The 22,943-nt window shown below is 47.2% G+C and overlaps 1 protein-coding gene across 2 annotated transcripts in view; it reads right to left on the reverse strand.

The window, feature by feature from the left end:
- The window catches only part of DENND2A (DENN domain containing 2A), a 95,207-nt gene that overhangs the window by 44,572 nt on the left and 27,692 nt on the right, over positions 1 to 22,943 (reverse strand). For both annotated transcript variants that reach the window (XM_032783173.2, XM_032783174.2), the window contains exons 2-5: positions 11,871 to 11,969; positions 8,009 to 9,229; positions 6,367 to 6,494; positions 1,567 to 1,688 (exon numbers count right to left, since the gene is read on the reverse strand). In XM_032783173.2, the coding sequence (XP_032639064.1) occupies positions 1,567 to 1,688; positions 6,367 to 6,494; positions 8,009 to 9,229; positions 11,871 to 11,956 (1,557 nt within the window). In that variant the 5' untranslated portion in view covers positions 11,957 to 11,969. The remainder of the gene's footprint in view (positions 1 to 1,566; positions 1,689 to 6,366; positions 6,495 to 8,008; positions 9,230 to 11,870; positions 11,970 to 22,943) is intronic.

A 22,943-nucleotide genomic window follows, 5' to 3' on the forward strand; every position in this document is an offset into this window, starting at 1 on the left:
AAGGCAGGGAGCTCACAGTGTCTGCTCCAAAAATCCGCTCTCTCTGTCTCCCCGACACGCCCTGTCACACTCCACCCCACCCCCTGCTTTTGAAAAGCACGTTGCAGCCACTTGAACGCTGGGATAGCTGCCCACAATGCACCACTCCCAACAGCGCTGCAAATGCTGCAAATGTGGCCACACTGCAGCGCTGGTAGCTGTCAGTGTGGCCACACTGCAGCGCTGTTCCTACACAACTGTACGACCACAGCTGTAACTCCCAGCGCTGCACATTTCCAAGTGTAGCCATATCCCAAGGGTGCACATGTTAAGGCTGTCTGAGCTAGCCAGGAATTCTAGTAAGCTCTTGGCAGTGAAACCACAGGGAGTTGGTTGCTACCTTTAACCAAATTTATCAACAGAAATCCAACAGGACCTTCCTAATGGAGGGGGCAATAGATGCTTCACTTCACAATTCTTAACATTTGCAAAAATAGATTACATATTGCCCATGGATGCTGATCAGATTGCTGGGCCTTGACTGGCGGCGCATCCAGTGCCACTTTAAAGAGGAAGAGGCTACCTTACACTGCAGCAATGAATGGCCTTTCCTTGGTTTTAAATATTGTGAATATAGCACTCACAAAATTATGAGGCTAAAAGAGCAGGGCTGAGTGAAATACAAAGCAGCCCGGAACAGGTAAAACTTCTTCCTCGTAGCTCTGCCAATGGTCCTCAACTCTAAACTGCAACTCCACTCTGCTCTCCAGTTCTGGGGTTCCGCTAGATTGAAACTGAGACTGCCATCTGGTGAGGATTCGTTGTAGAACTGGGCCCAGACCAACACTCCAAATGCAAACGCCCCGTAACCTCACGATAGGTCAGCCCTGAAACCAAATTTTGCAATGGAGTTCCACGGTTAGTTTTGTGCTGGACACGTGGAGAGACTAGATCAGAGCACAACTCATTTTCATTTGGAACCTAGCAAAAATCTGACTCCAGGTTTCCTAAGGCGAAAAGCCAACACGAGCCCACTGCACTACCAGAGCCCTTAGCATGTCTGTGCATATATGAGTTACTATCTTAGTTAAGTCAAACAGCTACTCTTCCTTTTGTGATCTGCTTGCTTTCTCTCAAACTGCTTGCACGATGTGGAGGCTTCACACGTATTTACAGAGGAAATGGATCAAAACAGGATTTTGTCCAAAATAAAACATGATTGCGGGTATCACACCCTTCTTGCATAAAATCTTAATGTAGCACTGACAATAACAAACCCTTAAATCTTATCACAGATTATTCAGCGAGTTCCAGATGAATGCTCCTGGCATGCTGCTTAGGAGTTAACCCCAATGTGAGAAAAACAAAAACAAGACACCATACCAAAGGGTGAACATGGGAATTCTTGTGCTCATGGCTCTCTATTCTCGCTCTGGCACTTCCCCTCAACAGTAGCTAAAACCTAAAAGGTGAAATCCTGGCCCCATTAAAGTCAATAGTAAAACTCCATTGACCTCAATGAGAGCAGGATTTCACTCAAAGCCTTTTGGGAACTGGACACAAGTCATGCTGGTTGAACCAGGATACCTTGGGGGGCGTGCCAGGTACAGAAGAGGTGGGGGATGCTGGGAAAGTCAGGACACATTTCTTCCCCAGGCAGCGGCTGTTCATCTCAATGTCTTCATAGGGGTTTTCCTTCGATGGTGGATCTGCAGCAAAGAGCCACACGCTATAGGTAAGAAACACAGAAAATCCTGGAGGAGTCCAACAAAATCTCTGTTGGGATCCTATGGCTTTCTCCCACCCACCACATCTGGTGGTTAAAAAAAATTGTTCTCAAACATTCTTGCTATCCCTTCCCTCTCTCCAGCTCTGGGAATCCAGCTGCTTACTGGATTGCATCCAAATCCTGACCAGGATGTATCCAGCCATAGAATTATGTCACAGGAGTTAGAGACCAATCAAGTCCTCCAGTCCATTTCCCTGTCAGTGGAGAAGTCATAAGATTTTCATATACCGTGGCCCTTAATATCCCTTCTCTTCATTCTTCTGATTCCCTTTTCTCTCTGAATTAAAGGTCTGTGCTCCATCTAAGTCCCACTTAAGCCTTCCAAATATCATTTAAGTGGGTTATAAGTGGTGCATAAGCCTCATGCTGCTAATTTGGGGTGCCTTGATTTGTAGGTGCCCACCTTGAGACAGCTAGTGCCTGATTCTTCAGAAAAGTTGAGCACCCACAACTCCAGTTAACTTGAAAGTGAGCTGAAGATACAGTCAAACCTCGCCATAACGAGCCCCGCCATAATGTGAAATCGCATATAATGCGATCATAAGTTGGCTCCCCTTTAAGGCTTAATACCAGTGGTCCCCAACACCATGGTGCCCGCCAGGACATTGATGTGCCCCTGCCTAGTGCCCAGCAGGGGAGACAAGCTGCGGCCCCACCCCTGCCAGGGACAGAGAACTCCGAGGCTGCGGGTGCCGGTGCTCTCTGTCCCTGGCAGGCGTGGGGCCACGGCTTCTCTCCCCTGTTGGGCACTAGGAGCAGTAGGCGGCACACATCAATGCACCACGTTGGGGACCACTGACTTAAACTGACCGGCTTGAAACCCCGTATACCGTGACCTCGCATTTATCGCGATGGAATTTTTTGGACCCCAAACATCGCGTTATAGTGGGGTTTCACTGTATTCAGCGCCTCTGAGAGATCAGACCCTAGGCGTCTCAGTCTGGGTACCTAAAATCAGTGATGGAAAATGTAGGCCCAAGTGTCTGAATGGGCAGGCAATTTATTATGAGTCTTCCCTTTCCTTATGCATACTGTCGTGCCACCACAATGGAGAGCCATTAGTTAAAAGCAACCTTCTTTCTCCTATTCTTGCACACATCTAGCTGAGAATGAAACTAGGGGGTCAGTAATGCTGGGGCAGGCACTGCAGCTTAGCTTGGATTCTGTATATGGTTTGTATTTCCTCTTTGGCTGTGCAACAGCCTGCCCTGCCAGAGGTCAATGGAGAGGGAGGGACCGCAGCTGAAGTCATCAGACAAGGACACAGCACCACAAGACCTTTTCTACCTCTTCTCTTTATGACACTCTATGAGTCTATGAGTGACCCAATGTCTGGACTCACCAAGGTGAGGGAGGTAAAAGTACTTTTGTCTATCAAAGAAAGTTGCATACAAATGTTCTGGAACCACACACTGTCTCTGAACTAGAGAACTTATTTTAGGTGTAGGTTTTTCATGGATGTGAATTATTCCAATTGTAATTATCTGATCAGCATTTAACACACTGGAGAGACAGCAGGAGTGAGAATTAGCACTCAGGACAAGGGGACACTGCAGCTCTCCTCCTGCTGCCAGCGCTTTGTGCAGAAATTTTGGCACCATGTCTGATCTGAATTGGCCTGGGAGGCAGCCAGGTTTCCCCCACTAGTACCTGCAAACCCTGCCTCCTGCCTGTCCTACACTGAATTCCAGTGCTTTCCATAAACAATACTGAGCAAGACAGGAGAGCCATGGTGGGAGACAATCTCAGCATGCCTCCCAGCCCGGCTAGACAGACATGCATTAGCTCTGCTTGAGTGAGCATGCTAAAAATAGTAGTGTGGACATTGTGGCAAGAGTGAGTCACCTTAGCTCAGACCTAGAAGGTCCAGAGGGCTTGGTTCATGCAGCTAGCCTGTGCCACCACTCACATTGCTATCATTAGTGCACTAGCATGGGTCCGTTTACCCACGCTGGGAGACATACTCTAAGTATGGGAAACATACAGAAAAGGGGCAGTTCTAATATTGACAGCTCCAATGTGTGTGTGTGTGTGCTCTGTTTCGTATATATTATCATCTGTGGGTCATCACTAGCACCTGTGGCAGAATGACAGATTGAACCATTCCAAATACCCCACTCACCATGCACAGGTGGGGTTTTCTAGCTAGATCTGTATATCCTTTATAAAGTCTCCCAGTCTGTGCTTTTATGAAATATCAAGTTGTAGCTTTGCTGGAGTCATCCCTGTCAGCCCTTTCCTCCTCCAGATTCCATGGCAACCACACCAGGACTAAAGGGGTCAATTAAAGATCATTAACTCCAGACAGAGCCCGGCAGAGCCTAAGCACACAGAAAGGAGACAAAAACCCAAGTATGTCCCACTTGACAACCATTATCCTTCCCTCTAACCTTTTCAATCGAAAGGTAGAGAGAATAGGAATTTCAACATGGTATCCGAGTTCTTTGTCAGCTTGAACAATGAGGAGTCCTTGTGGCACCTTAGAGATTAACAAATTTATTTGGGTATAAGCTTTCGTGGGCTAGAACCCACTTCATCAGATGCATGGAGTGGAAAATACAGTAGCAGGTATAAATATAAATTTTAAGGTTGCCTACACCTTTTGCAAGAGTTAGGGGGCCCTTATGTGCCCTCTTTCCCCAGCTGGTTTGGGGGCCAAAGGACAGCGGATGCCCCAACAGCTGTTGATCAAAGCCACTATGTAAGTGTTCCTTCCAGCTGGAATAACATGGATCATATTACAGGGTTAAAGCACTGGCAAATCCTTCCATTCCTAAACAACCACGCCTCTCTCCCCAAGCTGACAAATTTCAGAGTGGGAGCCGTGTTAGTCTGTATCAGCAAAAACAACGAGGAGTCCTTGTGGCACCTTAGAGACTAACAAATATATTTGGGCATAAGCTTTTGTGGGCTAGAAACATTTTCAGATGCATGAGTGAAAATACAGTAGCAGGTATAAAAACAGACAATGAAAGTGGGGTCCTAACAAGTGGAGGTCGATCTAACAAGACACTTAATAACAGTGAGATACCAGAGGAAATCATTGTGTGGAATGAGTAGGCCCATTTCAACAGTTAACGAAGGTGTGAGTAACGTAGGGTAACGCAATGCCCTCGGCCGTACTTGCCCAAACTGACAGTTTCTATCAAGATAAATGAACCAATCTGAATCAGCAATTATAACATCCAACCAACCATCGAAAACTACCTTCAGCTCGCCCCTGCATCAAACAAGACTAAAAGTGCATCTCTCACAAAAAACTTCAAACAGTCTCCAACGTGACACTGCAGATGAATTAGATTGCAAACTCGGACACCATCAATTAAGCCTGAATAAACATGGAGTGTGGTATATACAAAACTAATTCCCCCATACTAAATCCCCTACTGTTATAACCTTCTGCAAACTGTTTGGAATGGGATCTCTTATCATACAAAAGTGATTTTTCTTCCCTTGGTATCCTACTGTTAATTAAAGTGTCTCGTTAGACTGACCTCCCACTTGTTACGGCAACTCCCATCTTTTCATGTGCTGTGTATTTATACCTGCTACTGTATTTTCCACTCCATGCATCTGATGAAGTGGATTCTAGCCCACAAAAGCTTATGCCCAAATATATTTGTTAGTCTCTAAGGTGCCACAAGGACTCCTCGTTGTTTTTGCTGATACAGACTAACACGGCTCCCACTCTGAAATTTGTCAGCTTGGGGAGAGAGGCGTGGTTGTTTAGGAATGGAGGGATTTGCCAGTGCTTTAACCCTGTAATATGATCCATGTTATTCCAGCTGGAAGGGACATTTACATAGTGGCTTTGACCAGCAGCTGTTGGGGCATCCGCTGTCCTTTGGCCCCCAAACCAGCTGGGGAAAGAGGGCACATAAGGGCCCCCTAACTCTTGCAAAAGGGGTAGGCAACTTTAAAATTTACAACTAATGCCAATCTCTTCTGACTAGGGAAAGGGCAGGGTATCTCCATCTTGTCTGTAGCAAATCCCAAGGGGATGCATATCCTTTGTGAGACCTTTCTAACCAAACAGCATGAGAGTTTGCTAAGATCAAAATGGCAATGCCCTGCTGGTTCCTGTGGCTCTCTCCCATCCCAGACAACGCGACCCACCTCTGTAGGATACAACAGCACTGATTTCCTTCCTCTCCAGCTAAACTCTGCCAAGAGGTTCACTTAACTCTAGATCTGCGACAGCGAGACTCAAAGCTCTTCAGGACAGGGGATGTGTTCTGCTCTACATTCTGGAAAACACTGTGTATGTAAGTGTAGGATAATAAAACAACATTCCTGGGAATAGCGCTGATGGAATCTCAACCACCCCCAGGCACCTGTACTAATGCTGAAAGGTGGAATAAATCACAGTGCCACAAACACGGACCCAGGGATTGTGGGACCCAATTTTTTAATTTCACGGTCACCCCTCACACAATATTTTTCTTCCTGCTGGCTGATATTTTGTGTGTGATGCACCACAGTATGCTCTTGCCTAATAAATACACTCTCCTAGGTCAGGCCTTGGACTGTGACACGTTTTCATCAATGGTCCCCAAGTCTTTTTAGTTGCCCAACCCCTCCCCTCTTGAAACTCCTACCCAGAATGTCTTCATAGACGTTTTCCTCAGATAAAGTGCGTGTGAGGGCCAGCTTGGTCTGAGCGTACCAATCCACCCTGCCATTCTCGGACGACGACTGCAGCAAGTCTTCAAACTCATAGGATTTCCTGGGCCATTCAGGGGGGAAAGAAGGGGACGGGAGAGAAGTAAGATGGAGAGTGATAGAGATAAACAGACTTTACAAGTCCAGTAATTCAATATCATTCGCTCGTCTCCAGCAAGTCACTCAGCCAGCAACATGAGCTACGGAGGAGCCAGTGCACCACAGATCCATCCCGTACAACATATAAAGCTGTGTCGATATGACAATCAGTTTTTACCAGACTGGGACTAGCCAGCAAATGTCAGGGTTGCAATGGTTCATTTAGTGTATAATGATTCTAACATACACGTAAAATACTATGGGCCACAGTCTGCAACACCTACGGCATGTTTACACGGCAATCTGGGATCTGACTGCATCACGGGTGGACATACCTGCACTAGCGCAGCTAAAAATAGCAGTGTAGATGCAGCAGCACAGTCTTCAGTGTGGACTGTCCAAGTACGCCAAGGACCCCCGGGTACCTATGAGCACTGCTAGCTTGCACTAAGCCCATGTCGCCCCAGTGACACTGCTATTTTTAGCTCTGCTAGCACAGGAAAAGATAGCGTGGATATGCCTACCTGTGCTGCAATCACACCTCTGACTGCAGCCTAGACATACTCTAAGTAGTGTCTTCCTCCACAAGCAGTCCCACTGATTACTACCAACATGAGTAAGCGTTGTCAGAAATCAGGCCTCCTATGAGTGGTGCAGGACAGCAATATACAACATTGAATGATGAGAAGGGACAGCAGTGGAGCATCCTAGCCAGTCGATCACAGAGAGGTTTGAAGTCCTCTCCCAGTCCAAATGAAGTCAGGAATTTTTATTTTTAAGGTAGATCCACTGCAGACGATAGGCTCAAAAAGAACAGTACATTTTTAAGGCAGGTTTTCTCCCACCACTCAAATATTTGGATTTACAAAAGGGAACGGGGTGGGGAGCAACCTCCAGCAAAACATGAGTAAACAAGGAACAGACTTGAGCAGAAAGGGCAGCTCTCCCCTGAAAAGTGACAGCGTAAAAATGGCATGACAAGGTTCCCCCCATTACCATCTCTCAATGGCTTCGGATCAGCTGTGCTCTTTCTGGAAGCAAAAAAGATTGTTTGTTTTGTCTTTAAACTGGCAACATCATGAACTCATCCTGGGATCAGAGAGTCAAGCTGGAATCATTCATTCTCACTTACTGTCACTAGTCATAGGATCTCCATGTCAAAGTTATTACACCTGTGGAAACCTATTGGCCTTCAGTGTTTGCACGGGTGTAACAGAGCAGACTATATTCTGCAGGCTCGTGATCACTGACATTGCTGAGATGGAAAGAACACTGCTTCACTTTCAGAGGCCAGGGTGAATTTAGGAAGCGGATAGTAAGAAAGGCATCCTTTTACTAATGAACAAGGTTGAGACCCAATAAACATAGACCCCGATGATGCCACTTTTGTGGAGGCCCTTTTCAGAAGCAGAACTGTACACCACCACCAAATTAATCAAGCACTCCTGTACCAACATTAGCATAGTAAAGCCAGAATACCTGTGGTCAGCATTATTCTTATGTTTCCCATTCCACAGTCTTCTGCTGACAGCTGATGGGGGAGGAGAAGAAGGGAGAGGAGGGGGAGGTACAGATGGCAGAGGGGGCAAGTTTCTCTTATTTCTAGCTGCCGGAATCCATCCTTCTTCTCCCTCATGTTTGAAAGTCCGCCTGGGCTTTGGAAGTGGGTTGATGAAGGGTTTCTTCTCCGGTATCCCTGGTTCTGTGTACACATTCTCCATGCTGTGATCCTTGCATTTCACTTGAGATGCTTTCACCTCTTCCAGAGTCCCAAAAATGGGCTCACTGATTTCTGAGTCTAAGCTGAGGAGCCTCTTATTGAGTTCAGAGCCACATATACCTTCCTGATCCTCTGGAAAGATTTGTCCCTCATCTGCCTTCTCCTGCAGACAATGTGGGGAATAATAAGTACCTGGCAACTGTGGCTGCAATTCTGCTGATCCTTCTTTCAAGGCCTGCTCCAGTTTCTTGACCTGAGTCAGTACTGAAAGGTTATCTTTCTGGACCTCCCACTTACCACCTTTCACTTCTTTGCATTTTCCAACACTGGAATCAATCTCCTCTTCCTTCTCCTGCATTTCCACTTTCCTCTCTGTTCCCTGCCCCATGCTCTTTGAAGTGCCCACTCTTCTTTCATTCTCTTTGCCTACCCCTTTGCATTCCAACTCCCAGGTTATAAGTCTCTTGGTGTCCACTTTCCTAGGCCCCAAAACTTCCCCACTCATCTTCTCCACCACACATGGCATCTTGAGCTCCTCTTTAACTCCTGGCTCTTCCTCCTTTCGACTGACCAGAGGAGAAGGCGTTTCCTTTTTCCCTTCCCACTCGGAAATCTTGTCCTTGATACTGAAGGTCTTATTCCTCAAACTGACTTTCCCAGCTGACTGTAAATTCTGAGTGCCTCCTATCTGCCTCCTTATGATGTTGCTGCTCTCCTTGACCTTAAGATCCACAGATGGGCCACTGATAATCATTTTGGGACTCAGCATGTTCTGCTGAAAGCAGTCTAGCCTTGGATCCAGCATCAAGTTCTCCAGTGATTTCAATGGGCTTTTCACCACAGAAGAAACTTGTTCGGCTTTAGGTCCTAGACTCAGAATGAAACTGGGACCTTCAGAATAATTTTCACTTAAAGACCCAAACCAAAGTCTTTCTAATTCCTTCACAGTGTTTGTATTATTTTTACTTGCAAGCTTGACCCTACACAGCAAAGACAAAAGAGAAGAAAAAATCACTTTTGCTGATCATTCTAGGTTTGGTCATCTGTACACCAGCTCTGTACGCTCTATTGAAGCAGGTGAGGTTGTCAGGGATGCTCAAAGATGGGGGCTGCTACAGAGCATTCTCAGGGGAGGATCCTGGACTCTGGAATGTACTCCTTCTCTCTCTTGCTATGACAGAGCCCAGTTTCATGCAAGACCTGTCTATTATCCTAGGCTTTCTCTGAGGGAGTGGAATGGGGTGAGCGTGGGTGGGATAGTTTTTGAAAATTAAGTGTGTTCATACTGAGAACAGGTCAGTTTGTATTTTTGTATGCATTTTAAATAGAATGGTAGGGTTTTTTTTTCTTAGTGCATTAGACAGGTGCATCAATTTAAAAGTCAAAATGGACTCTAGTTTACTTAAGATTTAGTAGCTAGCACATGATTATCAAAGAGATGTGTAGACTTGGGACACTGTAGATATTCTTCTACAGTCTACTTGGTAACGCCTTTCTAAATAGACTATTTGGCTTAATCATCAAGACAAGGCATAACAAGATCCAGTGGCTGGCAGCTGAAGTTAGCAAAGTTCAAACTCGAAATAAAAGGAGAGAAATTAACCAATGCAAATGATTTTCACGCCATCATTTGGAGTCTTTAAATCAAGGCTGGATTTGGTTCTAAAACATAAGGGCTAGTTCAACCAGACGGTATTGAGCTACTTGAAAGAGCCACTGGATGGAATTCTATGGCTTATGTTATACAGACAGTCAGGCTAAATTATCACAGCAGCCCCTTCTTGCCTTGAGATCGATGAAACAGAAGAAAGAACCTCGCCCATAGTGATCCTCTCCTCCAATAATTTCACCTTCCAAGTTTTTCCAGAGTGCCCATTAACACAATAACATTGCACTTTTACGTTTATTATTATTATTGTTCATCAGTCACACAGCTGTAACATCCAGGGGACCCACAAAGGGATGAGCTCCCATTGTACAAACACACAGCACACAGAGAGTTCCTGCCCCACGGAGCACACCATCTAAATGAAGCTTGTCATGGCAAGGGATAAAAACCACTTAATTACACGACACCTGGCTGCATCAGACAAACATGAACTTCACCGAGCACAAGGATCTTAAAGTGCTTTTATTAACATCCATTAAGCCCCAGCTGGGAAGACATTTACATTTATAACATAATCACTTCAAATCCAAAGCTCTTCAGAGCACTTTGCAAAACAATAAAGACTTGTCTATGCTAGAAAGATGGCATCAGTGTAAGTAAATCAATTTTAAAACTATTTAGTTACAGAGGTACAACCCCCTTAAGTTAAACCATGGGTGGGCAAACTGGGGTGGGCAAATGCTCACGAAGTTGGGGGGTTGTGGTGTGGGAGGGAGTGTGGGCTCTGGGGTGGTGCCAGAAATAAGGAGTTCAGGGTGGGAGAGGGGGCTCTGGGCTGGGGCAAGGGAGGTTGGGGGTGGGGTGGGATGAGGGCTCTGGCTGGGGGTTCGGGGCTCTGAGTTGGGGCTGGGGATGAGGGATTGGGGGTGCAGGAGAGTGTTCCAGGTTGGAACCAAGGCGTTCGGAAGGCTGGAGGGGGATGATGGCTAGGGCAGGAGGTTGGGCCACAGGAGGGGTCAGAGGTGCAGTCTCTGGGCAGCACTTAGCTCAAGCAGCTCCCAGAAGCAGTAGCATGTCCCCACTCCGGCTCCTACATGGAGGGACAGCCAGGCGACTCTGCACGCTGCCTTATCCTCGGGTGCCGCCCCCATAGCTCCCACTGATCATAGTTCCTGGCCAATGGGAGCTGCGGGGGCGGCGCTTGGGGCGGGGGCAGTGTGCAGAGCCCCTTGGCTTCCCCTGCATGTAGGAGCTGGAGTGGGGATATGCTACTGCTTCTGGGAGCCATGCGGAGCGTGGCAAGCCCCGGACCCCACTCCCGAGTTGGAGTGCTGGAGCAGGGCAAGCCCCAGACCCTGCTCCCCAATGGGCGATAGAGGGCTGGATGCAGCCCCCGAGCTGTAGTTTGCCCACCCCTGTGTTAAACCAGTTTAGTTTAATTCTATAAACTCCTGGATTCATGTAAATTGGGTGAAGTGTGTCTACACCAGGGGTTGGCACTGACGCAACTAAATCGATTTAGTTACAATGGTGCAGTGTGTAGGTCAGCCTTAGGTTTCCTGCTGGTAGTGCAGTGAGCATTTAAGCAAACCTGGAAGCCATTATGCACCAGCCGTAGCTAACACCCAGCCTCGGACATTGGCATCTGTGGTTACCAAACAGAAGGGAGATGCTAACCAGGGCATCATTGTCCCTTAGTCTCATGCTCCTGTAATTTCTGCCTATTTCAGTGGGAGGAGGGACTTTCGTGTAACCTTTTGGATGATACCTCTAATGGGGTGGACCCCCACCCCTAGTCTAGCAGTGCACCGTGGCATCATCACAGGTTATTAGATTAACATCAGGATGATGGATTTAAACGTACAATCTGATGGCCTAGAGACACTGGCTGAGGCATACTGATACTAGAGGCACGTTTTAGGCTATGCGAGAGAGCACCAACGGAAAGCAATGACTCTCTCTCCACTCCCCTTCCTTGGGAAAAAGGAAAACAAGAATTTAGGACTTTTCACCTCTCAATGGATTTGCAGACACCGTTTTCAGACTTGCTGCTCACGTCGGCTGCCTTGCTAGCTGTCATCATGTCAGCACCTGGCATGGCAACAGGTCACCTGGGAGAAGTCAAAGCAACACTTAAATGATCAGAGGTATTGTGACAGACTGACAATATCTTGTAGTATCCTGACCAAAGCTTATGGAATGAAGATAAATGTTACTGATTTAAGTTAAACATGATTGAATCAGGGTTAGTAGCTTAGGAATTCCATTGTATTAAAATGCAATTGTGTATGTATTATGGGGCACTGTATGGACCTTCTCTAGGAAGAGGGGGATGCTAATGTACTTCTGCTATCAGCTCTTTGAAGGGTCCCCCCCCCATGCAGAGATGTGCATATGCTAGTTCAAATGGGATTCTCCAGTGACCAACAGTCAAAGGAAGGGGCTTTGGATAAATAGTCTCGTTTAAAACGGACTCAGAGCCTTCTTCCTTGTCTAACAAATGGTCAAGACTCTGGTGCATGCAGGCCCCCAATCCTTACAGTAGGGTTGGAAGGATGGGGCCTTCTGAGCTCCCATAAGGCTGGGTATTTATACGGAGCTGAAGCTGTGATGAACTTGTGACCACAAAGAAAACTCCTCAGGTGTCAAAGGACTGCTCCTGTCAGAGCCCTTGTTAGGATAACGTCTGGTACATTTATTCACACGGGTAGGTTTGTCTATTGTTTTAAACATGTTTTCTCAGTAGTGCTTTTACCCTAATAATAACATAGGCTCGCATAAGAAGAGCTGTGTGGTCTCTATAACCATGGGCAGTCACAGTCTCCACAGGTGTGCTAGGGCAGCTTGTCAGAGCTGGGAATACAACAGTGATGGCAGGGAACTCTTCAGCCTGCAAATACACCAGTCAGAAGGGACAGAGGTGCAGGTCTCCATCCAAAAAGGCAGCTGCTGGGGTGCTGGAGGCCTGAGAGTGAGTGCCCTGGCTGGACCCCTGAGGGGGAACACAGGTGCAGTTGCCCTGAACTGTGACAGGTAACACTGTTTGTTCCTACATGACAAACTTCCCCTGTCCCTCCCCTCTCCAAGCACACCCACAAAGCCTGCCCCTGGAAGTCCAGTAGGATAATAGCAGCAAGTCACTTCATCTCTCTGCCTCCATTTCCCCTTCTGTAAAATGGTGATGAGCATTTTTATCCACCTACCTCCCAAGAGTGCTGTGAGAATTAGGCAGTCTTTGGGGCATGGCTGTCTATTACTATGTGTTTGTACAGCGCTGTGCACAGTGGGACTCCCATCTCAGCTGGTCCCATAGGCACTGCCATAATACACATGATTAGTAATATAACCAATTAATGGCTGTACAGTGATTTGAACGGCCAAGACACTACATAAAAGCTAAACTTTATTGTTATAACATTTGGGTGTCTGTCTTCCCTCAGGAGACTGTTAAAATGGCTGTAAAAATAATCTGTCTGATCCAGAGAATTAACAGCTGCATGGCTTATGAAGCCATTGTATCAACAGCTTTCTTGGACTGGTACCAACTGAGACCCAGGTTTAGTGATTAAACTACTGTCGATCTCACGACCATTTTGTGCTCAGGTTCCTGATCACCTGATGTATTCTCACACTAGTGGGTCATTATAGAGTGGTATTGATCTCCCTTGGGAATTTAAAGGGTGAAATGCATCCCTGGCCTAAGGTCTTTAAACTGCAGAAGTTGCTTTGGTCACTGCTCACTATTCTTTGCATGGTGATTTCTATTCTTTTTGGGGCAGCGGTGTCAATCCATCCTCTTGGAGCACCTTTGCAACACAGTCAATGCAACAGATGTTCTCCTTTTAGTCTTGTCCTGAAAACCAACCCTGGCTCTTTAAGAGCAACCACTCCACAATGCAGTGTCAGTACTTCTCAGGAGGGCATTATCAGTAGCCACTGAAAAGCATTTCAATGACAGGAAGGAGTTCATTGTCTCTTACACAATACTTTGAAACCCTGAAAGCCTCTGGAGTCTATCCACTTGGCTGGTCTATCAGATGCTCCCCTGCCATGGCTGGAGTTTGGCAGCAAGACCAATCGCATCAGTAAAGTTAGTAGTTCCTAGGACTTTTCAAGAAAATGAACATATAAAAGTATTTCTCATTTCCGTGGTCTACATACTTTTAAAGAGAGAGAGGGAGAAATGGAAATAATTCAGTCTTTTTCTCTTCTGCCTAGGCAACATTCTGTAAGACAGAGTGAACTCTGGATCAGCTCAATGAGTGCAGGTTCAGGGTAATTTATTACAAACCATGTCCTCTCTTTCCCCAGGCAATAAGCCCCGTTGCTTCTCTTCCTCATTAGTAGCTGGCACAACACCCAATTCATTTCTAATGACAGAGCAACCTTGAAAAAGTGTCAGGAAAATTGACCAGCCTAAGGATCAAAATCTAGTCTCCCACTCACTAGCTGTTATGTTTAAGGATAATGAAAAAACTGAAGATCATTCATTCCTCTGTCCGCAGAATGACTCACTCAGGCAAACGAGCGAGTAGATTTCTGCAGAGCTGTGACAGATTGCTCTGCACTTAAAGAGTAAGCTCGCTGGGGCAGGGATCATCTCTTTCTGCAGTGTTTGTACAGTGCCTAGCACAATGGGGTCCTAGCCTATGACTGGGTCTCTTAGGAGCTACCACGATAGGAATATTAATAGAGGCTGGGGCATATATAACCACTTCATTAATCACCATTCTGGAGTTTCTCTTCTGGCAAGCTCTGAAGTTTATCACAATATGATTGGTCTGAGGGGTGGGGTGCCTCTCCCTTCCCTGGCCCATGCAATCCCCCACCCAATAAACTCAGACTCTGACTCTTTGCCAGCAGAGCCCCCTGTGGAGAAAGATGCCACCCACCCGCACCAATGGGTGGGGAAAATTGATGGGGCCAGCAGTGAAAGAGGAACAGCCCCAGTAGTAAGGGAGGGAGGGACTTGCCAAGGGACAATAGGTAGCTCCTCCCATGGGAGTTGCTAGCATCCATTGGCCAGTTGGGGGGAAGGGGTGCTGATTGGCCAGCATTCCCCAGCTCCCAGGATTTAGCCCAGCAAAGGGGCCATTTGGAGCCTCTTTTGGCTCCATTCCAACTGCCCACCCAAACTAGGAAGGGGAACCCAGCCTGACAGATGCTGTGGGTCTAGCCTGTGTAGGGGTCAGGAAGGAATTTTTTCTTCCATGGGCCAATTGGCAGAGGACCAGGGAGTTTTTTCCCTTCCTCACAGCATCTGCAAGGTGCTTAGTACCTAACTGAGGTACTGGTATGGTGCTGCTTACTTGTTGCAACATGCAGCCGGTTTCCAGTGAGGTTAAGAGAATAAAATGAATGGTTCCCAGAGGTGAAAGACCTGGGATTTTGGCCTTGGGCTCGTATGATAGGATGAAACCTTGTGGTCTTTAGTATCAGATGGGTAGCCATGTTAGTCTGGATCTGTAAAAGCAGCAAAGAGTCCTGTGGCACCTTATAGACTAACAGATGTTTTGGAGCATGAGCTTTCGTGGGTGAATACCAACTTAGTCGGATGCATGTAGTGGAAATTTCCAGGGGCAGGTATATATATAAAGCAAGAAGCAGGCTAGAGATAATGAGGTTAGTTCAGTCAGGGAGGATGAGACCCTCTTCTAGCAGCTGAGGTGTGAAAACCAGGGGAGGAGAAACTGGTTTTGTAGTTGGCAAGTCATTCACAGTCTTTGTTTAATCCTGAGCAGATGGTGTCAAATTTGCAGATGAACTGAAGCTCAGTGGTCTTTGTGGGCTGCGGTCAGACCTTGTGGGCCAAGGTCCCCACCCTCCTGCCCCCTTTGTCCCCCTCAGGGAGAGGAGAGTGTTAGGACTCACAGAGAACTGAGTCCTGGGGGATAGGCTGAGGAGAACCACCCCACATTATGGGTTATATGGAAAAGAACTCTGTAACCTGTGCCAGTTACGGGTTATATGCTAAGGAGCCCGGTAATCCCCGTACTGGAACCAACTGAATGCCTGGTACAGGTGAGTAGTGGTTATGGGCAGGTAGTGGCCCTCCCCTATGTTCAAGTTTAATAAAAGCTGCAACCTGCCACTTAAGTGCATGCATGTTTCTGTCCTTGCTTTGCCACTGTGTCCCTATCAGCTAGCATTCAGATGTGGGCAGATGGGCAGTAGCGATCAACATGGGTCATACGTCTGATCCAAGCACACTGCTAAACTAGTCACTGTGGGAGGTGGGAGGAGAGGCTGAAGAAGAAATGGATCATCATTGGCAGGGGGAAGGAGGAGGGTGCCGACCTGTCCAGTCTCCTGCTAAAGCCAGGAGAGGCTCCTGTTCGTAGCTGCTTTCTGCACAGCTCCTGCTTAGGAGCTGAGGGACACTTTTCTGTGAGCATATGAACAGGGGTGCTCTAGGCAGGAGGGTTCACTGCTAGCCACAGAGAGACATAGAATGCCCCACGCGTATTTGGGACTTGAACCTGTAGCTAGAGCAGCAAATCTCTCCCTAGCCACACGGGCTAGTAGCAGTGACTGGAAAATAATAGGGGAGGAGGCAGAGGGTAGCTAGAGCAGTGGTGCCGGAACGGGGAGGGCAGGGACCCAGGGCCCTCCCACATTTCGCCAGGGCAGACCCTTCCCCTCCTCTTCCCCCAGGCCAGGCCAGCATGGAGCCCAGCCAGGGAGCCCAGACAATTGTGGAAGACACATGTGTGGCCCCCTCCACCCGCCTTCGGTGCAGGGGGGCTGAGGGAAGCCCCAGCCCATGTCCCCACCCCCAGGCTCCCCGCACGGCTCAAAGCCAGTGAAGGGTCCATGATTCCGCGCTGGCTCACCACAGCTGCCCACGTGGGTCTCCCCAACCTGGCTCCAGCATGCAGGGGGCTCAGAGTCGCAGCCCAGACATGGTAAGAGCTGCGGAGGCAGCTGTGGGAACAGCGGCGCGGCCCCTCCACTGGGGTTGCAACTTTCTACCTGCACAAAACCGAACACCCTTGCCCCACCCATGCTCCACCCCCCACAGAGGCCCCACCCCCACTCACTCCATCCCACCTCCCTCTGTCACTCGCTCTCTCCACCCTCACTTACTCATTTTCAATGGGTTGGCTCAGGGGGTTGGGGTGTGGGAAGGGGTGAGGGTTCAGGCTGGGAGTGCAGGCTTTGGAGTGGGCCCGAAATGAGGAGTCCAAGGTGCAGATGGGGGCTCCAGGCTGAGGCAGTGAGTTGGGATGCAGGAGGGGGTGAGGGCTCCAGCTGGGGTTACATGCTCTGGGGTGGGGCCAGGGATGAGGGATTTGGGGTGCAGGAGGGGGTTCGGGGCTGGAACTGAGGGGTTCAGAGAGTATGAGGGGGCTCTGGGATGGGGCAGATGGTTGGGGTGCGGGAGGGGGATGAGGGCTCTGGCAGGGGGTGCAGACTCTGGGGTTGGGCTAGGGGTGAGGGGTTTGGGGTTTGCTTCTGGGAGCCACGCAGAGCCACAGCAGCCAGGGAGCCTGCTGCACTGAACAGACTTAACAGCCCGGTCAGTGGCACTGATCAGAGTCACCAGGGTCCCTTTTTGACCATGCATTCTGATAGAAAACTGGCAACCCTACCCTCCACCTGCCTGGGCGGGGGGACTCAAAGGGCAGAGACACAGCCTGGAGGCTGCTCTCAGTGGACCCCTGCATTGCAGGCAGATGGAGGGTCCTCTGCAGCTCTTATCGTGGCTGGGCTGTGGCTTCGAGGAGCCTCTACCAGCTGGAGCCAGGTCAGGGAGAGCTGCGCAGACCACTATGGGGAGCCTGGGTCCTCCACCTGCCCTGGGCGAGTGGTCCGGGGGTGGGGACAGGGGCTGCTTTTGGCCTGCCCCCCCCCCCCGAGGGAGAAGGCTCCCTGGCCCTGCTCCAGCCTCCTGCTTGGCCAGGGGCAGGACTTTGGGGGGTGGGGCCCTCTAGGCCTTCTATTTTGGGGAAGGCTCCGATGCCCTTGCACCCAGCCAGGGGAGATGTCAGGGCCAGCCAGGAAAACAGTGACTTCTATTTTCCTAAATTTAATTCAATGCTGCAGCCTAGTCATTATGAAAAGGAAATAGGCACGTCCATCTCTGCAGAGACCTAGCGAGGCTCACTGAAGCAGTAAGAAGAGAAAGGTACATATCTTACATTGTTCCCACCATGGAAGATATAATCTGCAATGGTCTTGTTCTTATTAGATGCAGATAGCGGATTCTGGCAAGTTCCTGTCTCCCCTGGCAGTGACCAGTTGACAAGTTTTGGAATGAAAGATATGGCTTTCCTTACCTCATCCTTAGCATCACAAGCACCCCAGAAATCTTCCAAAGAAAAATAAACAAAACTCTGCCAGGCCTAGAGGGAGTTACATGGATGAGAGTTGTGTTTATAGGAAGTCCGAGGAAGAATATAATGTCAGCCTGGCACATTTCACCGGCATTACTATTACTTTCTTTATAAAACAAAACCCAAAAGAAGACTATGTCACATGTGGGTCCACAGAGGACTGAGCTCAGGGGCACTCCACTACTGTGTGAACTGGGACACCAGGCTATCATGGTCCATAGATTGACAAGAAGGGAGGAAAGATGTCAAGTCCCAGTTGGAGATCCTTTCCCCATTACAATGCACTCAGGAATCCTTGTAATTGTTTGGGGGAACAAAGCAGCCATCTGACACCATTTCATAACAAATTAGGGAAAGGAATGCCACCTGAAGTGGGAGAGGAAGAAACAAGAAGGGAAAGAAGCTCTCAAACCTGTTGACTGGACTGTGGGAAGGATGCAAAGTCTCAGGACAGAAGGCTCGCCACATATCTCCCACATGCACATGGCCTTACGATTCCCAGGGTCATGTGATGGGGACTTCCTGCTGCCAGGCAGAGTGAGACCTGCCTGGACCTCTCTCTTCCAGAGTTCCTGCCTGCTTTGTGTTTGCAACAAGGCGAGGCGTTTGTTTACTGATCTATCATTGGCATGCAGGAAATGGCCTGGAAATGAGCTGTAATCATCTGTCACCAGCAGTCGCTGTTTGGTTTTCTTCTAATTTAAGTTTTCCTTTCTTTCCTTTCTCCCCAACCTCCCACTCAAAACACAGTAGTAAAAAAAAGCACAAGCTTCTCTTTACGGATGCTGGATACTTTAGGGAAACCAGGGCTTAGCATTTCAAAAAGGACTAGTGATTTTAGGTGCCCAACTTGAGATATCTTAACAGGGGGGTCATATTCCCCAAAGTTGTGAGCACTCACATCCTGAAAAATCAGGGCCCCGAAAGCAGTCCTGAAATGGGGTCTCAAAAAAGGTACCCCAATTCCACTGTTAGCTTCTGAAAATTTAGGCTTAGTATATGGAAACAAGTATCAATCATCTTAGATGGCATAAGCTTTTCCCCAACCCCACCTCCTTGTGAGCCAGCAACAAGCATACTGACAATGAACCACTGAGAGACATGTGTATCCTGACCTAAAGGATAGAGAAACCTTTCAGAGGAAAATAAGCAAAATTTATTGTGGAGAAGGTAGACGCAGACCTGGCATTAATCTGCCCAGTGTGCTATCAGAAAGAAGGAGGAGAACTTGTGGCACCTTAGAGACTAACAAATTTATTTGAGCGTAAGCTTTTATAGGCTAAAACCCACTTCATCAGATGCATGAAGTGGAAAATACAGTAGGAAGAGATATATATGTATATCACACAGAGAACATGAAAATATGGGGGTTGCCATACTAACTCTAACAAGACTAATCAATTAAGGTGGGCTGTTATCAGCAGGAGAAAAAAAACTTTTGTAGTGATAATCAGAATGCCCCATTTCAAACAGTTGACAAGAAGGTGTGAGTAACAGTAGGAGAAAAATTAGCACAGGGAAATAGTTTTTAGTTTGTGTAATGACCCATCTTGATACCAGACACCTTTGTGTCCTTGCGGAACCAGGGTACAGTATCCAGCCTGACTCATGAAAGACACCCCGCCCCCCCAGCCTTTGCTTAAACCAAAATCCATCAAAGGAAAAAAACTTGCAGAGAGCAGGGAAGGGCGTTGGGAGACACACCTAGAACCCTCCTGACAAAGGTGACAAGATTAAGACATCTCCATTAGCATACAGAATGGAGAGCAGAGACAACTCTCCTAGCCTCATCTGCATGAAAGATGGGACAGGAAGACATCTCAGTTTACATACAGAATGGAGATCCGAGAACCACACTGAACTCTAGGACCAGAAAAAGCAGGGAAGCACTGCATCATGGGAATCCCTGCTCCAGATGCTAATGAACCTAGGCCTGCTCACACCCAGCTCAGCAGTTATCAGACCAATTCTAGTAATAAATCCTTAATTGATATCCAAATAGTGAAGCAGCCTAGTTGCATTGTGAACTCCCTGGAAGAAAACACCACCCATAGCCAAGAGTGATCTTCTTTCTATGAAGAAAACCTTGAATCATCAGCTTACCTATAAACAAATCTAGTGTTCTCCCTTTAACCATTGTAATTTCTCTACAAAAATCCCCACTCACCCTCCAGTCAGTGTTCTTATGCTTAGATCCAAACTATGCATCAGTTCCACTGAGACTCCATATTCTCCTGACTGAACATGCTGGGGGCTCTGCCTGTCTCCAGCCCTCAGGACTCTGAGCTACCACCATCACCTGGGAATCCCAACCAGTTCAAGCTCCAGGGAGCGATGAGATTCCCCTGTCTCTCTTCATTTTCCTTTCTACCTTAGGTATTAACCTTTAATAATGTATGTTATGTTGGTTTAGCCCTCCTTCTGTAATTATCACTATTATTCAATCAATAACTCTTATGGTTAACTTGGTTGCTTCTCTCTCTCTCTCGCTGAACTTTACTCTTGTGTTTTTAGCTTCCCCCATTCACTCTACAGCAACATTTCTTTTACCTAAACTAAAGATCCCTGCAGCGCCCAGAATACTGTGGGGTTTGCTCATCAAGTAGGTTACTGCCAGTACAACTGTGATGTGAGAGTGGGGATAGGGACATGCTGAATCTGGGACGCATAAGAGTAACAGCTTGAAAGTGACCCAGTGGTCCCAGTCCATGGAGCCCAGGGCCATATAAGGAGAGTCAGCTTGAAAGTGCTGCTTCATCCAGGCGAGTGAGTCCAGGGACATATAAGGGATCAGCTTGACAGTTCTTATTGACCCGGTCCACTCAGACTTGTTCTGTTAACGTATGTGTGGGTGGGTGGGTGTTCATCCGGTTTTGGGGCTAAAGAAACCCAGCCTCAGGGAACCTAGGTCCTGCAGGATAGCTCCATTGGGAGGGGACTTGCAGAAGGGAGAAATAGCACTCCATATAAAAACACAAGTGACACAAGCAGTACATTAATAGAATTACAGAATCCCCTTCCTCAGAAGAATAACTCGAATAAATGAGCACACCCCAAAGTAATGGGCAAATCTGGTAACACCATCCACTCCCCGTCTTTATTCAAGCCTAATTTAATAGTGTCCAGTTTGCAAATTAATTCCAGTTCTGCAGATTCTGTGTGGTTGCTGGTGAGTATTTGCTTCAGCAACTGCACACCACACAACAAAAACACTAACCCAGGAACCTATCCTTGCAACAAAGCCAACTCTGCCCACATATCTATTCAAGGGACACCATGATAGGACCTAATCACATCAGCCACACAATCGGGGACTTGTTCACCTGCACATCTACCAATGTGATATATGCCATCATGAGCCAGCAATGCCCCTCTCCCATGTACATTGCCCAAACAGGACAGTGTCTACACAAAAGAACAAATGGACACAAATCAGACATCAAGAATTATAACATTCAACAACCAGTTGGAGAACACTTCAACCTCCCTGGACACTCAATTACAGACTTAAAAGTCACAATTCTTCAAACAAAAAAACTTCAAAAACAGACTCCAACGAGAAACTCCAGAACTGGAATTAATTTGCAAACTGGACACCATTAAATTAGGCTTGAATAAAGACTGGGAGTGGATGGATCATTACATAAACTAAAAACTATTTCCTCATGCTCATTTTTCCCCTATTGTTACTCACACCTTCTTGTCAGCTGTTTGAAATGGGCCATCCTGATTATCTCTACAAAAGTTTTTTTTCTCCTGCTGATAACAGCCCACCTTAATTGATTAGTCTTGTTAGAGCTGGTGTGGCAATCCCCATTTTTTCATGTTCTCTGTATATATATATATCTTCCTACTGTATTTTCCACTTCATGCATTTGATGAAGTGGGTTTTAGCCCACAAAAGCTCATGCCCAAATAAATTTGTTAGTCTCTAAGGTGCCACAAGTACTTCTTGTTTTTTTTGCTGATATAGACTAACACAGCTACCACTCTGAAATCTGCTATCAGAGTAGGTACTCACCTTCTGCAGCTTTCTAAACACATTCCTGAAAGTTATAGGACAATTCTAATCAGGTAAGCCAGGGGAGAACCAAACATTAAACAGTTTAGTCACTGTATCTAATGATGTCACAGAGCTTCTATTCACAAACATGATCAAGCAACCACAATAAGCCTTTCAGGGCTCCCTCTTTGTTACACTGTTTATGATACTATAAAAAAAAATCACATTCCACATAGGACCTTGTGGTTTTAGAGATGTTCACTGTACAATGAACCGTAGCCATTTGTAACCTGGAATGGGGTACCAGCCACCAGCATGTTAGAGGATAAGGCAATATCTCAGATTACAAACTTTTTGGGGCAGGGATTCTGTGCTCTGTATTTCTACAGCACCTAGCACAATGGGGTCCTGGTCCATGACTGGGCTCCTACATGCTACAATAATACAAAGAACAATAATAATAAATATTATCTCACATCACCTGCATGACGCCAGAGCTCTTCACCTGCCACTTTGCAGAAACTGTTGCCCAAAGAGGGTAAAGACCTAAAGATTGTAGGAGGGACAATCCTCAGTTTCTCTTCTAAGATGCCCACAAAAAGGTTCCCTCCCCCGCAGTCATTTACATGTGAAGACATCTAAACCACATCAATTTCTTATTCAGGTCCATAAGACTCAACAACAATACACAGCATTTTTATAGTACTTTCAAACTTCAAAGTGTTTTACAGTGCAAATATAACAAA

Source organism: Chelonoidis abingdonii, chromosome 1 (genome assembly GCF_003597395.2).
Source record: "Chelonoidis abingdonii isolate Lonesome George chromosome 1, CheloAbing_2.0, whole genome shotgun sequence".
In the NCBI taxonomy this organism is placed as follows: domain Eukaryota; kingdom Metazoa; phylum Chordata; order Testudines; family Testudinidae; genus Chelonoidis; species Chelonoidis abingdonii.